Here is a 16,122-nt window from a genome sequence, read left to right as displayed (position 1 = left end):
CCACCAATTAGGTCTATATGGTAGAGTGGCCAGCTGGAAGCCACTCCTTAATAAAAGGCACATGGCAGCCCACCTGGAGTTTGCCAAAACGCACCTGAAGGACTCTCAGGCCATGAGAAACAAAATTCTCTGGTCTGATGAAACAATGGTTGAACTCTTTGGTGTGAATGTCAGGCATCATATTTAGAAGAAACCTACAGTGAAGCATGGTGGTGGCAGCATCATGCTGTGGGGATGTTTTTCAGCAGCAGGAACTGGGAGACTAGTCAGGATTGAGGGGAAGGTGAATGCAGCAATGTACAAAGACATCCTGCATATAAATCTGCTTCAGAGTGCTCTTGACCTCAGACTGGGGCGATGGTTCATCTTTCAGCAGGACAATGACCTTAAGCACACAGCCAAGATATCAAAGGAGTGGCAACTCTGTGAATGTCCTTGAGTGACCCAGCCAGAGCCCAGACCTGAATCAGCTTGAACATCTCTGGAGAGATCTGAAAATGTTTGCGCACCAATGCTCCCCATCCAACTTGATGGAGCATGAGAGGTGCTGCAACCTGGAATAGGCAAAACTGCCCAAAGATACAGTTGTATCTTTGTGCAGTTGTAAGTTTGGGCACCCTGATGATTTCCATGATTTTCCTTTATAAATCATTGGTTGTTTGGATCAGCAATTTCAGTTAATTATCTGAGATGTACTTGTGTCTGCTGACTAACTCTGCCATATGAGCTTATGACACTGGAATTAGTCCATGTGCTGCTGAAGTTGTAGCAAGAGCCCGTCTAGGGAAGTAAGCCGGTGCTCACTGGGAATATCAAGTAGGTTATACTTCTTCTGTCTATCTAGAAGGTACCCATGTATCCCCACAGACCGTGAAGCGAGGTAATCATTCACGTAGTGGTCTCCAATATGAGCTACATCACAAGCAGGTGTACCACATTTTTGCAGTGCCTGCTTAAAGACAGCTGGATTGGGTTTAGCGACACCTGCTTCTTCAGATGTTATTAAAAAGCTGAAGTGAGACAGCAAGCCACAGTTGTCTAAAATGACTTTGAGTCGGCTATCAAAGTTGGATACCACACCCAAGTTGAGTCCCAAAGCGGAGCAACTCTCGAGGGCTGCTTTTGTGTCTGGAAATACCTAAAAAGTAGACACAATGCACAGTTTTAAGTTTATTATACACACACACACACACACACACACACACACACACACACACACACACACACACACACACACACACACACACACACACACACACACACACACACACACACACATATATATGGGTGATTCTTAGACTACGGGCACTTATTACGTCCTTTGATCATAATGTATGAAAAACAGAAAAAAGGGGAAATTTCACACTTTTATAGTTATCTTTACAATGAAGTGTGTTAAGAAATTTGTTCTAGTAGTCTATGATGACTTTTTCACCTTTTTTTCAGCATCATTATATGCAAATATTGCTGTTTTGTGCTTCTCCCACATCCAGACTTTTGATCTTCAGTGACAAAAATGAATGGTAAAGAAACGTTTTTTCTAATGTTTTAAAATATCTCTGAATAAAATATCAGTCAAATAATCAAAACAAAATGTAGTTGTCCCACACTATTGCCGTAATTTCCACCACAACACTGTAATGTCCCTTTAAACAGTTTGTATGAAAGATTGTTTTGGTAGTTTCTATGGAAATAAACAGTGACATCAGAGCACATGTATATAGCGCCAAATCACAACAAACAGTTGCCCCAAGGCGGTTTATATTGTAAGGCAATGGTGTGGTGGAAATTACATTTACAAGGCCAATAGTGCCCGTAGTTAAAGAATCACCCATATATATATATACATATATATATATACATATATATATATATATATACACACATACACACACACAGAGTAGTGTTCAGAATAATAGTAGTGCTATGTGACTAAAAAGATTAATCCAGGTTTTGAGTATATTTCTTATTGTTACATGGAAACAAGGTACCAGTAGATTCTCATAAATCCAACAAGACCAAGCATTCATGATATGCACACTCATAAGGCTATGAAATTGGGCTATTAGTAAAAAAAAAGTAGAAAAGGGGATGTTCACAATAATAGTAGCATCTGCTGTTGACGCTACAAACTCAAAACTATTATGTTCAAAGTGCTTTTATGGCAATACTGTGAATCACTAAACTAGTATTTAGTTGTATAACCACAGTTTTTCATGATTTCTTCACATCTGCGAGGCATTAATTTTGTTGGTTTTGAACCAAGATTTTGCTTGTTTACTAGTGTGCTTGGGGTCACTGTCTTGTTGAAACACCCATTTCAAGGGCATGTCCTCTTCAGCATAAGGCAACATGACCTCTTCAAGTATTACGACATATCCAAACTGATCCATGATACCTGGTATGTGATATATAGGCCCAAAACCATAGTAGGAGAAACATGCCCATATCATGATGCTTGCACCACCATGCTTCACTGTCTTCACTGTGAACTGTGGCTTGAATTCAGAGTTTGGGGGTCATCACACAAACTGTCTGCGGCCCTTGGACCCAAAAAGAACAGTTTTACTCTCATCAGTCCAAAAAATATTCCTCCATTTCTCTTTAGGCCAGTTGATATGTTCTTTGGCAAATTGTAACCTCTTCTGCACATCTTTTATTTAACAGAGGGACTTTGCGGGGGATTCTTGCAAATAAATTAGCTTCACACAGGCGTCTTCTAACTGTCACAGCACTTACAGGTAACTCCAGACTGTCTTTGATCATCCTGGAGCTGATCAATGGGTGAGCCTTTGCCATTCTGGTTATTCTTCTATCCATTTTGATGGTTGTTTTCTGTTTTCTTCTTTCTTCCACGCATCTGTTTTGTTTTTGTTTTTTTCCATTTTAAAGCATTGGAGATCATTGTAGATGAACAGCCTATAATTTTTTGCACCTGCGTATAGGTTTTCCCCTCTCCAATCAAGTTTTTAATCAAACTACGCTGTTCTTCTGAACAATGTCTTGAACGTCCCATTTTCCTCAGGCTTTCAAAGAGAAAAGCATGTTCAACAGGTGCTGGCTTCATCCTTAAATAGGGGACACCTGATTCACACCTATTTGTTCCACAAAACTGATGAACTCACTGACTGAATGCCACACTACTATTATTGTGAACACCCCCTTTTCTACTTTTTTTTTTACTAATAGCCCAATTTCATAGCCTTAAGAGTGTGCATATCATGAATGCTTGATCTTGTTGGATTTGTAAGAATCTACTGAATCTACTGGTACCTTGTTTCCCATGTAACAATAAGAAATATACTCAAAACCTGGATTAATCTTTTTAGTCACATAGCACTACTATTATTCTGAACACTACTGTAGCTTGAAGAGGACTTGCAAATTATTGTATTCTGTTTTTATTTACATTTCACACAACGTCCCAACTTCACTGGAATTTGGGTTGTACCATTTCCTGCATTTTGTTGCATATTTCACCACAAAATGCAGTCACAGAGGAAAAAAATACCTTGTAACCTGTTTTTTAAATTCATTTGAACTTTTATTGTACAATCTTTAAAGTGATGCTATGACGTTATGATGACAAGTAAAGAACATTTGAACGGTCTTTGACTAAGAAAGTGAACAACCTTGCTGAATCGTGGTCTGGTACAAAGTTATCTAGCTGAGTCACTTGTTGCTGAATGGAGTGCACAGAAACAGCATTCAGTGGGTTTTTTGGTCCATGAAAAGAGATATGCCCCTGACTATGATTAGACAAATAATGTGGTATACTTGTCAGTATGACTTTAGCATTTTTAAATGTTAACCTCAGTATGAGTCTTCATTGACCACTACCTGACTATGTAGCTGCTACACTGGGATGGCCCCGCTATACTGATGCTGAATGGTAAATATCGGTACTACCGATAATTATTTCAAAACTGGCTTCTGGCTCATAATATGATACTAATATGATCACTGCTGTCTGCTTACAGGAACTTCTGCACAAACAGTGACCCACAGATTATGACTAAATGTTGTGGGAGATGGACTTGAGGGAAAGGAAGAGTTGAGCAAATTATGTCACAGATATCTGATAAAGCAAACATCCTATCATTATGACAAGTATGAATAATATAGTGTACTCTCACTTTTTGCAGCTGAATTCTGCTGAACTGTTTAAAGCTATAAATTTATACCACTGAGATATTCCTTCCACTGCAACCATTTAAAACACGTATATGTAATAACTCTTCAATACAGCATCAATATAAAGGCTTTGCATAATGCTGAATAAAGGTTAGAAATATATAATGATATTAATAATCTTCAAAGCTATTATGCTTACACTGTGTGTATTGTTTATTGGCATTTTTCTTTAAACTGTGATTTAAACTTGTAACATTACTGCTCTTTGGTAAATTGGCAAAAAACAAATGCTGGAACATATGTGTTAAAGCTGTATTTTAAAAAAAGATTATCAAGCAATATAGTGATCCAAGAATTAGTGGTGACCAAATGACACACACATAAAGCTTTTAAACTCGCCATGTGTTGTGGTGCTGTTGGATGCACAAGCTTTTCCTTGAGCTGTGAATTGCTAAAATTACATTGTAATCCTGCCATCTAGTGGCCAGGAATTGCCTTATATAACTTGAACACAGCTCCATACTTTACCTCCCAGTTCTCTGATGTGTAGAAGTTGTGATAAATGTTGTGGGCCATTGCATTCAGCAGTGCTGGATCCTGCACCCTGCACTGAGAAAATGTGTCTCTAACGACCCCCTTCCACCATGTTTGTCCATCCAGGCCTTGAGCGATACCGTAGTTTGGATATTGGCTGGAATAACGCTGATACACCTGGCGGAAAGCACTGTTAACCTCCTCAGCGCTGAGGCTCAAGCCCATTCTCTCAGCCTCTGTACAATACTGGTCTCCCACAGATGTGCGCACTCTCAACAGAGTGTCTTTTGCATCCCACAACACCCAGCGCAAAGGGGCACGCATTACACCTGCAGATAGAAAAACAGGCATTATTTTAGCATTTTACCTGCACCTGTTGAAGAGATGCAACTAAGAGATGAAGAGATGGGGGGGCTGCTGCAGGAGTAAGGGGTACCGGATTTGCTGCACCATGCAATCCGGTCTCTATATGACCACAGTAGGAGCTGTGGCCGCATTCTCAGCATTACATTAGACCTGCTTCTGGTGGGAGTTTGACTCCGCCAGGGCTGCCCCTTGTCAATCCTGTTTGTGACTTTCATGGACAGGATTTTAACCCTCTGGGGTCCGAGGGCATTTTTTAGACAGTTCACTCGCCTGGCATAAATGTTTTATTATTGCTGTTAAAAGCTCACCCTGTATCCCACAATCAAGTAGTATGCCTCTTTTTTTCAGGACAACCTGTACTTTCAGAATATATATGCTATAGTTGTGTTTTATAAGTGTAATAAAGGTTTACAATCAGAAATAAGAAAGGAAAAAATAAAGTGGAAAATAATTTTCACACATTTATTCAAAACACGCAGCAAACTATAATAAACAACTATTTTAACACTTTATAAAGGTAATTTGGGCTCTTGTGTGAAAGACTGTACAACAAAAAGGTTCAAACAATAAACATTCTTCTCTACAAGAGTCAAGACAGAAGTCAGACTACCAGAGCAAGAATTTTAGCTGAGGAAGCTTCTGCGATTTGAAGCGAAGTGTCCTCGCGTCAAGAAACCCAGTCCAGTCGAAGATTCAAGCTTCTCTACTATGGAAACCACCTGGACAACTGAGAGCCTACACAGAAATAAACACAAATCAATCAATCAATCAATTTTTTTATATAGCGCCAAATCACAACAAACAGTTGCCCCAAGGCGCTTTATATTGTAAGGCAAGGCCATACAATAATTATGTAAAACCCCAACGGTCAAAACGACCCCCTGTGAGCAAGCACTTGGCTACAGTGGGAAGGAAAAACTCCCTTTTAACAGGAAGAAACCTCCAGCAGAACCAGGCTCAGGGAGGGGCAGTCTTCTGCTGGGACTGGTTGGGGCTGAGGGAGAGAACCAGGAAAAAGACATGCTGTGGAGGGGAGCAGAGATCGATCACTAATGATTAAATGCAGAGTGGTGCATACAGAGCAAAAAGAGAAAGAAACAGTGCATCATGGGAACCCCCCAGCAGTCTACGTCTATAGCAGCATAACTAAGGGATGCACATTTTCAACAATATATACAAAATGGTCTACGCGTTTTGTTTGTCTTTATGCTACATCTCAAAGCAATTTCTGTCTGCTATTACACAAAGGCTTACAACACAAACTTATTTCCATGGATTTTGACTCTCTCTTGGAATGTGTTCCTGCAGTGTAAACAGCCTCTCCTCAGACTCTGAGGCTCTCTTCACACCCCCACCATTCAATTCATATGCGTAAAGGGCACTTTATGAGTGAGAGTGAGAGAGGCTTATTCAACAATTCCTGACCAAGTAGTGAGTTATTTCTCCCAGTGACAATCTTTGGTGGACCACGTGAGGTTGTATGAGGCCTTCTTACGCTGATCACCTTCATTCATATACGCAACGCTGCACTTTTACGCATGGAGCCAGCAGTCAGGAGGCTCTTCAAACAGCATTCACATGCCACAGAGTAACACAATCCTTCTATAAACAATCTTTGGGATACCACGTGAGACTGCTCAGCCCTACGATTGGATATTAGAAAACCATGTGACGGTGAACCAATTCCAATTGGACACTCACATTGCGCACGTCATCACACAGATTCTATGAGGAGTACAAAAATGGTGGACGGCTGGCTTGAAAGTCTGCGGAACTTTTCAGCAAAAAAACAAAACAAAAAAAACAAAACAAAAAAAAAACAAAAAAAACAGAACAGTTTCTATCTCATATGGCCTAGTTCAAAAATAATGAAGCCAAAGTGTGACATAACAATAAAAATTTAAAAGTGGTCTTTTTTGTGAAATGTTATTTTAGGTATAGTTATATATCAGAGTTTCAATATTTCTACTGGTCTGGGTTCAATCATTGCTAGAAATTATCAGTGCATATATACTACAATGTGCTAGAGTGTAACGCTTGCGACAACAGTTGGAGGTATCTTCTTTAGTCTGCAGAAGCCTGAAACAAAGAAATTCTGTCCATTAGCTCCTGGTATTAATGAACAAGTATTATATTATTCTATTGAAGCAGAGAAAGAGATATAGCTAAGGTTTTGACACAAAAAAAAAATCAAGGACTTATTCTCAGTGTTACACTTGCGAAAGTTTTACCTTGCTTTAGAAACATGATGTTTTTTTCTAGGAAATTACATTTCTACCTTTACAAAAATGTATTACTGTGTTAGTATGAAGCACAAACGGACAAACTGACAAAATACAAGGTTATTTCTTTAACATTCAACTTTAAATGATAATGCTAAATATCAATGTCACACAAAATTGATGAAAAAAGTGCTATTTTGGGGTAAATTTCATGCATATCTCTGGAACCATGCAGAATTTTTCCATGAAATTTTCAGTACCTGTCAAAGAGACTATAGGCAACTCACAGATAAATCTGGATTAAACTCACAGATCAATCTAAATAAAATAATGGCTTGTTCATGACAAATGCAATGCAAATCAGCAGTTAGGCTTCATTATTTTTGAACTAGGCCATATCATTAAAAAGTTATTTATAATTTAGTAAAACTTGGTCTCAGCCGTCATATACAACGGTGTCGGCCCCAGAGGGTTAAGGCACAGTCAGGGACTGGAGGGTGTCCAGTTTGGAACCACATCCTCTGCAAAATGCTAATGATGTTCTGTTGGTTTCATCAGGTGGTAAATGGTAAATAGACTGCATTTATATAGCACTTTTCCATCTGCATCAGATGCTCCCATTTACACAAACACACACACCGATGTGAGGGTCCTGCTATGCAAGGCGCTCACTACACACTGGGAGCAACTAGGGGATTAAGGACCTTGCCCAAGGGCCCTTAGTGATTTTCCAGTCAGGCCGGGATTTGAACTGAGGATCCTCTGGTCTCAAGCCCAACGCTTAACCCACCACCATCTCCCTACATCGGATATGGTGACCTCCAACGTGCACTGAGCAGGTTTGAGGCTGAGTGTGAAGCAACTGGGATGAGAGTCAGCACCTCCGATTCTGAGACCAAGGTTCTCTGTCAGGAAACATTGGATTGTACCCTCTGAGTCAGGGGAGAGTTACTGCCCCAAGTGGAGGAGTTTAAGTACCTCAGGGTCTTGTTCACGAGTGGAGGTAAATTGGAGCAGGAGATCGACAGACTGATTAGGGCAGCATTCGAAATTTTACAGATGTTGTACTGGACTGTCGTGGTAATGAAGGAGCTGAACCAGAAGGCGAGGCTCTCAATTTACCAGGTGATTTACGCTCCTATCATCACCTATGGTCATAAGCTTTGGGTAATGACCAAAAGAATAAGATCGTGGATACATACCAAAAAAATGCTTATTTAGGTTCTGCTCCTTTCTCTGCCCCTGACCAAGACAGTGTCTCCACATCAGGAGATGGTCTCTAGACTTCGGACTGTAGCTGTCCACTGCTCCTAGTGGCTGGATTGTCCAGGGTCGCCACAGAGGATCTAGTACAGACCCACACTGGGATATGGAACAAGTTTTATGCCAAATGCCCTACCTGATGCTATGATAAAATAACTGATGAGGTTGCTATAAAGCTGACATATCAGATTTAGAGCCTCATATTGAATGGGGAAAGCGCACAGCACCATTTCACAAATGTGGTCATATTTAGGAGTGTGGCTTGCAAAAGTATTCAGCCCCTTGGTATTTCATGCATTTTAATTTGTTTATGGCATTTCAAATACAAAAAGTAAATCAGGCTTCTCAATATAAAAATTTCTAAACTTATCTTCCTTAGACTCAAAGTAAATTTCTACAACTTGATATAAATTAATTAAAAATATAAAAACCAAGATGATGGGTTGCATAAGTAATCACCCCTTTGGTATAATACCTGTAAATAATCAGTTTAATTGGCAGTTTTCTTCAGACAAGTCAGGGGATGGATACATGAAGATTTCCAAGTCATTGAATATGCTGAATACTTTTGCAAGCCACTGCATGCCCTCCAGACACTGTACCAGACTGCTGTGATGAAGCAAGAGCTGAGACAGAAAGCAAAACTCTCTATTTCCCAGTAATTTATAGTCACCAACTGTGCAGATACAAGCAGTGGAAATGAGATTCCTCCGTTGGATATCTACACGGCGATAAGCGTGCATATCCAGGAGGGATCTAGAGCATCAAATGGACCCAGCAGAGTTTGTTGGGGCATCTGTTGATAATCCCCCAAGGAAGACCCAAGACACTGCTTGAGGGATTATATTGACCAGATAATTTAAGAATAGCCCAGGATCTTCCAGGAAGAATTTGAGATTAGGGAAGTGTGGGATGAGCTGCTTGGTCTGCCCCCCGGATAAGCATCAGAAAATGAATGAATTTAGGAACGCTAAAAACCTGAGTATGTCTTGGTTGACATACTCAACAGAAAATAGTCTACTGGTACGGAGATGATTCATTTTAAAGTACTTCACTATGATTAACACGGACCTGTTCAATTTGTTAGACGATCACTTTCTTTCATTAAAAAAAAAAAAACGTACATCTGACACACACACGAGCGCCACTGCTGCTGTGATACTGCAAATTTACCCATATGGGACTTGTTTCAGGCAAGTTTTCATACACACTCATAAAACTGAGGCATTTTGAGGATGTTTCACGTGAAATCGCTACAATGTTTTCACAAGTTATAGAAAAACATGCACAGCATGAGTCGTTTAAATCTGACGTACAATGGGGGTAGAGAGAGCGCGTGAGCTTCAAAATAAAGACATTTAAATTTAAGATACGCTGTAATGTTGTTGAAATAACTTCCCACGCCGCTGCATTAACAACCACAACCAGCTGTCACTCCACCAAAAACACAGACGCTGTTAAGAACTTTACCGAAGTCAACGCAGTTCTTCGGTCTTCTTGTTTAATGGCGGTTATTGGGGAAATGTCGAATGGCTCCAAGGCACTAGGTGGCAGTGTGGGCACTGCTGGCTGTATGGTGCGCATGCGCCAACAATTAACGTGCTGTTTAGCAAAGATACGCTAGTGTGGCGTGAGATGGAATTAGCGTAGGTTGTTATGAATATGCTTTGAAATTTACAGAATTGTCCAAAATTATTTGAAATAGTAATGGCAACTGCAGCTGTTAGGACCTTTCACAGGCTAGAGGGTTTGTTTTGTGTCTACAAGCCTGCCGGCGTCCACTGGAAGCTGGTACGAGACACGGTGGAAACAAATCTTCTCAAAGGTGAGCCGTCCTTCAACTCAAATGTCTTACCTGACGGAGAAATAAAGTTATATTTTGGAGTGATTAGTCCGTAAATGATGGTCCAAATAGACGTCTTCAAAATTGTATTTGTGTTCCGCACAACATGGAAATGTTAGAACTGATACTGCGCAAGACTTCTGGAAGTACGCAAATCTGTGGTTCGGAAGCAGAAGCATTAATCGTTCAAATGTCCAAACATTTTGTGCATTTCATGAAAATAAAACCCTTTATCCTCACTCTAAGCTAAATTAAATGTTGCTGTGCAGCTGAGACATCAGATTTAGAATCTTTTTTCTGACACTTAAACAGAATAGTAATAATAGAATGAAGTCCTTTAAGAAGAAGGGCCTTTATTATTGTACGTACATACATACATACGATAAAGTTTGTCCTCAGTGTTTAACTCATCCTAATTACATTTAGACACAATTCTTGCAGTCGGACATCCAGGGAACTTCCTAGAGGGAAGCAAGCCGCCATCTTTGTTTGGGGGAATTGAGCGACTTTGGTAACATCGAAAGCAGCACGAAAATGCCCAAAAGTTGTTGTGTTCCGGGTCGTACAGCCAACCAAGAGTTATCTCAAATGGAAGTTCTACATTATACTATCTGAGAAATGCAGGTGTGAGAAATGGCTCGCTGCAGTTAACAGGGCTGCTGTAAACACCGATGGGAGTATCAGCAGAAAGAAACGATGGAATCCCAAGCCTGGTCCTGCTATCTCTTTTCTGCCCATTTAATCTCGTAAGTACTTTTTGTGTTAATATTTATGATTTATGAATTGAGGTTGTCATCAGGATCCGTTCACATTTTTCAACAGTTTGAAAATTCTGACAAAGCAGCAGCTACAGAAAGAAGCTGCATGACGGTTAAACGATGTCTCCGAAAGTCAACGTAAGTCCAGATTTCTTGTTTCGTTTTGGCTTCGGTGGCCGTCATTAGTGCCATGTGACCGGGGCTTAACTGATACAATTATTAATATATTCATATATATATATATATATATATATATATATATAAGAATACTCACGAGGACTCTTGATGAAGTATGTGTAGATGTCTTTGTAATCAGTCTCTGGCCATTGTTTAGGATCATCTAACCATTTGTCTGCAATAATCTTATATGGGTATTTTTGGATTCCTGCCAACTCCAGCTTCTTTTTGTATCGATTCCGTGCCTCAGGTGGAAAATTCTGTTCGTACTGATACATCATCGAAAAAACAAACTTGGAAGTAGAGAAACGATGAACTTTGCGGATGTTCTCATGTTTTCCCCAAACAAAGATGGCGCCTAGAAATTATGTCACGTGTGATGTCACGCTGACTGCGAGAATCTAGCTACTAGGAGTAGTGGATAGCCCCAGTCCGGTGCCCAGGGATCAACTCCAGATGTAGAGATGCTGCCTTGGTCAGGGCCAGAGAAAAGAGCAGACCCTAAATCCGCACATTTTATTGATTTTGGGAGGAAACCCACGCAGACATGGGACCGCACACAAAAAGGGTGGGAAGCGATCCTGTGACATTCTTGCTGTAAGGCATCGGGGCTAACCACTAGAATAGAATAGAGCTAAGCTACTGCGCTGTGTCAGATGTGGAGTGAGGAAAAATTCCAACTTGGTGGACTGAATCAAACATTTGTCCTCCCAACAGTCCAGAATCAAATATGTAAAGTTATAATCAATAAAACATGCAAAAAACCAAGCCATCAGATCAACATGTCAGAGAAGGGGTCGCAACAGCAGATAATCAGTTTCTGTCTCATCCTGTCCTTTGTGTCTTCCTCTATCAAACCAACCATCTGCATGTCCTCTCTCGGCACATCCATAACCTCTTTTTCCTCCCTCTTCTGCAGCCTGTGGGTCGTTGTTGCAATTACTCGATGTCTTGATTGAAATGTACGCGGTTGTTTTGGTGTTTGTTTAACAGTAGCAGATTTAGTAGAGTTGAGTGTCTATTTATTGGACGGTGCGAAACATTATACTCCCAAATTGCCCAACCTTGATGCACTTGGTTCCCACATATTTACTGCACAAAAAAAGATTTAGGTAATGAATATTTAATTGTATAAATCCATGAAAAAATGAGCAGCTCGTCTGCTCTGTGTAAGCCTGATCCTGTCAGATCTCAGAAGCAAAGCAGTGCTGGATCTGGTTAGTACTTGGTTGGGGGACCTCTTGGGAAGGGTTCATGACCCCACCCCTGTACCTATTCATGGTCCCTGTGATCACAAAATCACAGCAATAAAAGATGGCGCCCAGGTGCAGTCATTTTTTTCAACCAGTAGGTGGAGCTGCTAAAAACATTTTATTGTTTTTTTTTGTTTTGTTTTACTGCAGGTAATTGCATTACACATGCAAGAAGTCATTACAATGAAATGTCAGAGAGACAGAAAATAAAGTTTGCAACCAGTGAATTAAATGTATTTTTATTCTAAATCAAAGTTGTAAAAGTACTTCAATGTACTTGAAAGTACAACGCTCAATGATTGGTCCGTTGAGTGCTCAACTTGCTTAATGTTGCTCAACCATTGGTTGACATAGGTACCTGGCTGTTTGACCGCTTGGGAACACCAGCTGCTGTGTGTGTGTTTCTCCATGTAAAACTGGAGTTGTGTCACGAAGCTGCATCTGTCGTAAAACTTGTGCCAAATACCAATGCGGATCTGGCTGTATCCGCTGTAGTGACCCCAGACAAAAACGGGACAAGCCAAAGGGACAACATAAGTCAGTGAAAAATAGCAAATATTCTGTGTCAGATTCTTTGTGAGACTTTGGTGTGGTTTTGTTTTATACCATTTTAAGTTCAACATCATTGAGTTTTAAAGTGTTAATCAAAATGAGGTTTGTTGAGCTCTAGGGAAAAGTGGTGAGCCGTGTTCATGTTTTAGAAGCTATATCTTAATAAGCCTGAATAAAAAATCATTTGTAGATTAATCTATTACAGAAATAATGGTTATTTGCAACAAACCTTGCAGCTTTAAATGCAGCACCACTGCAGCCTCTTCCTCAGGCAGTCCGCTTCTTGACGCACCCAGAGAGTGGGACTGAAGAACCCAAAGGACTCACGGTGTCTGCAGTCTCTGTACCTGTACTGGCCAAACACCCTCTAGGTGTGTATGTCCACTTTCCTCTGCCTCAGTTCATATATTTGATTACTCAAATTGTGTTCAATTGAGTGCTAAAATAATTTTCAACCACCACAGCATGCAGTCAATTTACACTTATTAATGACTGTAAAGCTGGTGACAGTCAATATCAGTATCTTCTTTTATTTTTATAATCACATTACATTAGACCTGACACTAAAGTGTTTGTTCTTACTGTATTTTAGTGACTGGACCCGAATTTCAACATATACGAGTTGGAGTAGGACATCGTCTGGATGCGTTTTCATCTGGTGTTCTAAGTACTGATTTATTGTTGATCTTTGACGAAAGCACCATGCCTCTGTTTCATCAGTGCTGTTTTTTTATTATTATTGAATAAATTTCTTTTTTTCAATTTGATGTATCTTTAGTTCTTGGAGTTGGGAAAGCAAACAAGGGTTTGAATGAGCTTCACCACAAACCAGTTACAAGGGTAACTTTCTGACTTATGGGGCTCGCATTCGAGGGGAAAGAAATGATTAATTCAAATATGTGTATTTGATTTAATTTTGTTTCTTGTGTTATAGGATTACACATTGGAGGGTGAATTTGGAATGGCGACAGATGATTTCTCTCACATTGGCAGAGTTGTGGAAAGAACCACATATGGTATCACACTGGAACATTAGTGCTATAGTTTGTAATGTTAATTGGAGGACAGACTCATAAATTCTTTCATATAATATCACAGCCTTTTTTTTTAAATTAATATGTGTATTTAATTTTTCACCTCCGCCAGCGAAGTTGGGTGGAGGTTATGTATGGGTGCGTCTTCCGTCATATGACAGATTTCCATCAAAATCGAAATTCAGATTCCGTTATTTCCGTCACAAGATACAGCTAAGTCGAAAAATTATTATTTTTATTTTTTTAAACAAAACGGGTGAAAACCAAAGAATTCCATGTTGAGATTTCTCAATACGATCAGCACCATTAGTGTAAATAAAACCAAAGCGGGCAAACTTGTTACACGAGTTGTGATTGGTCGGAAATCAAAGTGACTCTGTCACTGCATTCGCTAATACAATTAGGTAGGTAAAGCAGCTGGCCACTCACAGATTGAGACATCCATTCCTTCTTCACTATCAGCTTCCCACGCATGCTTTTCAATATGAAATTTGCAATTTATTTTCTCTGTTTTAATCAAAGAACACTACAATTAATATAATGATTTGTTTCATAATGAAAACTGAATGGATACAGGGTATTTTTATTTGAAGTTAGAATTTTTTTTAATTTTAAAAAGTGTAGAAATAAAAAGTAAAGTTTAAAAAAAGCAAAAAACACTGCTGTCTGTTTGAAGCCTGGATTAGCAGAGTCTGACTCTTATGAACCATCGCTTCGTATCGCTTTGCTTAGCTATCTGCCATGTAATGTTACTGTTGGTCAATAACAATAAATGCTAGCCGAAGAGAAATGTCAGAGTGGTGCATGATCGGTCCCGTTTAACGTGTGGAGTTGCTAAATGCTTCATTGCTTCATTAGTTGTCTTCTGGTTGGCATCTGCTCAGCTCGTCATTCTGCACACAGTATTTCTGGGTGTGTGGAGGCAGCTTGAACGCATAATTTTCACAAAAAGGCCCATTGCTGTGTAGCTGCGTGATGCAGCCCATATTTTACAACATTAGACGTAATCCAAACGATAAACGCTGTTATTGTTTGGTTATTGCTCTAGTTATCATATACAACAGAACATTAAAGCAGCTTATAGCTGTAGAGAAAGTAATGTTTTTCATTTATTGCACACCTAATTAATGCGATACAGTAATAATATCCATTTATTCAACAGACCACATTACACGGGATAAACTGGATAGAATCTTGGCCGTGTTGCAGGGAGCCAATCAGAAGGCTCTACTAACGTAAGAAATTTAAGCTCAGTATTCGTTTTTCTACAAACACCAATGCTTCTTGCTAATGAAAATATTTTTACTTGTAATATGGAATCTTCACAACTCTTCCTACAAAATGATTTGCACCTGACTTCATTTTTTGTGCACAGGTATTCCGGCGTAGATATGCACTCACAGGAAGCGTATGAGATGGCAGCGCAAGGTTTACTGGGTCCACAGGGGAAATCGGAGCCTATTCTGAGGGGCCTCCGTTGCATTCGCTTTGAGCCTCCTAACTTCGCGCTAGGTATCTCATCTTTCAGCTGTAGCAAGGAGGATTCATGAACAATCCTGTTTTACAATTTAAGACAAAAGTACTGGTCTTTTTCAACCCTTCTTTCTTTGCTCTTGTTTTTCCAGAAGTCCAGTGTTTTAATGAAACGCAGAAATATTTGAGGAAAGTTGTGCATGAGATTGGACTTGAGCTGCGCAGCACAGCCGTGTGTAAAGGTGTGAGACGGACCAGAGACGGCGCCTTTTCTCTGAAGGATGCCCTGACCCATCACTGCTGGACTGCTTCTGCTGTCATGCAGGCCATTCAACAGTACCGCTCATCTAATAAAATAAAAAAGTCTCATGCACGGGTGAAGAGCACAACATTACCGCTTCAAGTAGAGGACAACCTGAAAGCCCATCAGCAAAATGAAAGATGCACTGAAGGAGCGGTTGAATAGAATAAATTCTGTTTTGGAGGAACAGTGAAGTCTTTCTGGTGGGGCGT

General features: G+C 39.9%; 2 protein-coding genes across 2 annotated transcripts; one reads left to right on the top strand and one right to left on the bottom strand.

Moving 5' to 3' along the window:
• Window positions 1–499: 499 nt before the first annotated feature.
• Window positions 500–10,048, bottom strand: hdhd3 (haloacid dehalogenase-like hydrolase domain containing 3). The gene is made up of 3 exons (XM_034166423.1): window positions 9,990–10,048; window positions 4,663–4,997; window positions 500–1,138 (listed from the first exon to the last, which is right to left on the bottom strand). Exons 2-3 carry the CDS (start codon window positions 4,990–4,992, stop codon window positions 743–745), a joined length of 726 nt encoding a protein of 241 aa, XP_034022314.1. The 5' UTR covers window positions 4,993–4,997; window positions 9,990–10,048; the 3' UTR covers window positions 500–742.
• Window positions 10,049–10,113: 65 nt separating this feature from the next.
• On the top strand, window positions 10,114–16,104 carry trub2 (TruB pseudouridine (psi) synthase family member 2). Its single transcript, XM_034166422.1, has 8 exons — window positions 10,114–10,344; window positions 13,339–13,473; window positions 13,695–13,769; window positions 13,881–13,942; window positions 14,037–14,118; window positions 15,299–15,371; window positions 15,512–15,648; window positions 15,762–16,104. The coding sequence occupies exons 1-8, from the start codon at window positions 10,227–10,229 to the stop codon at window positions 16,073–16,075; spliced, it is 996 nt and encodes a 331-aa protein (XP_034022313.1). The 5' UTR covers window positions 10,114–10,226; the 3' UTR covers window positions 16,076–16,104.
• The last annotated feature ends 18 nt before the right edge of the window (window positions 16,105–16,122 follow it).

The sequence above is a fragment of the Thalassophryne amazonica genome, chromosome 3 (genome assembly GCF_902500255.1).
Source record: "Thalassophryne amazonica chromosome 3, fThaAma1.1, whole genome shotgun sequence".
NCBI classification, from domain to species: Eukaryota; Metazoa; Chordata; class Actinopteri; order Batrachoidiformes; family Batrachoididae; genus Thalassophryne; species Thalassophryne amazonica.
Note: the sequence above shows the minus strand (reverse complement) of the source record. Positions and strands in the feature narration are given on the sequence as shown.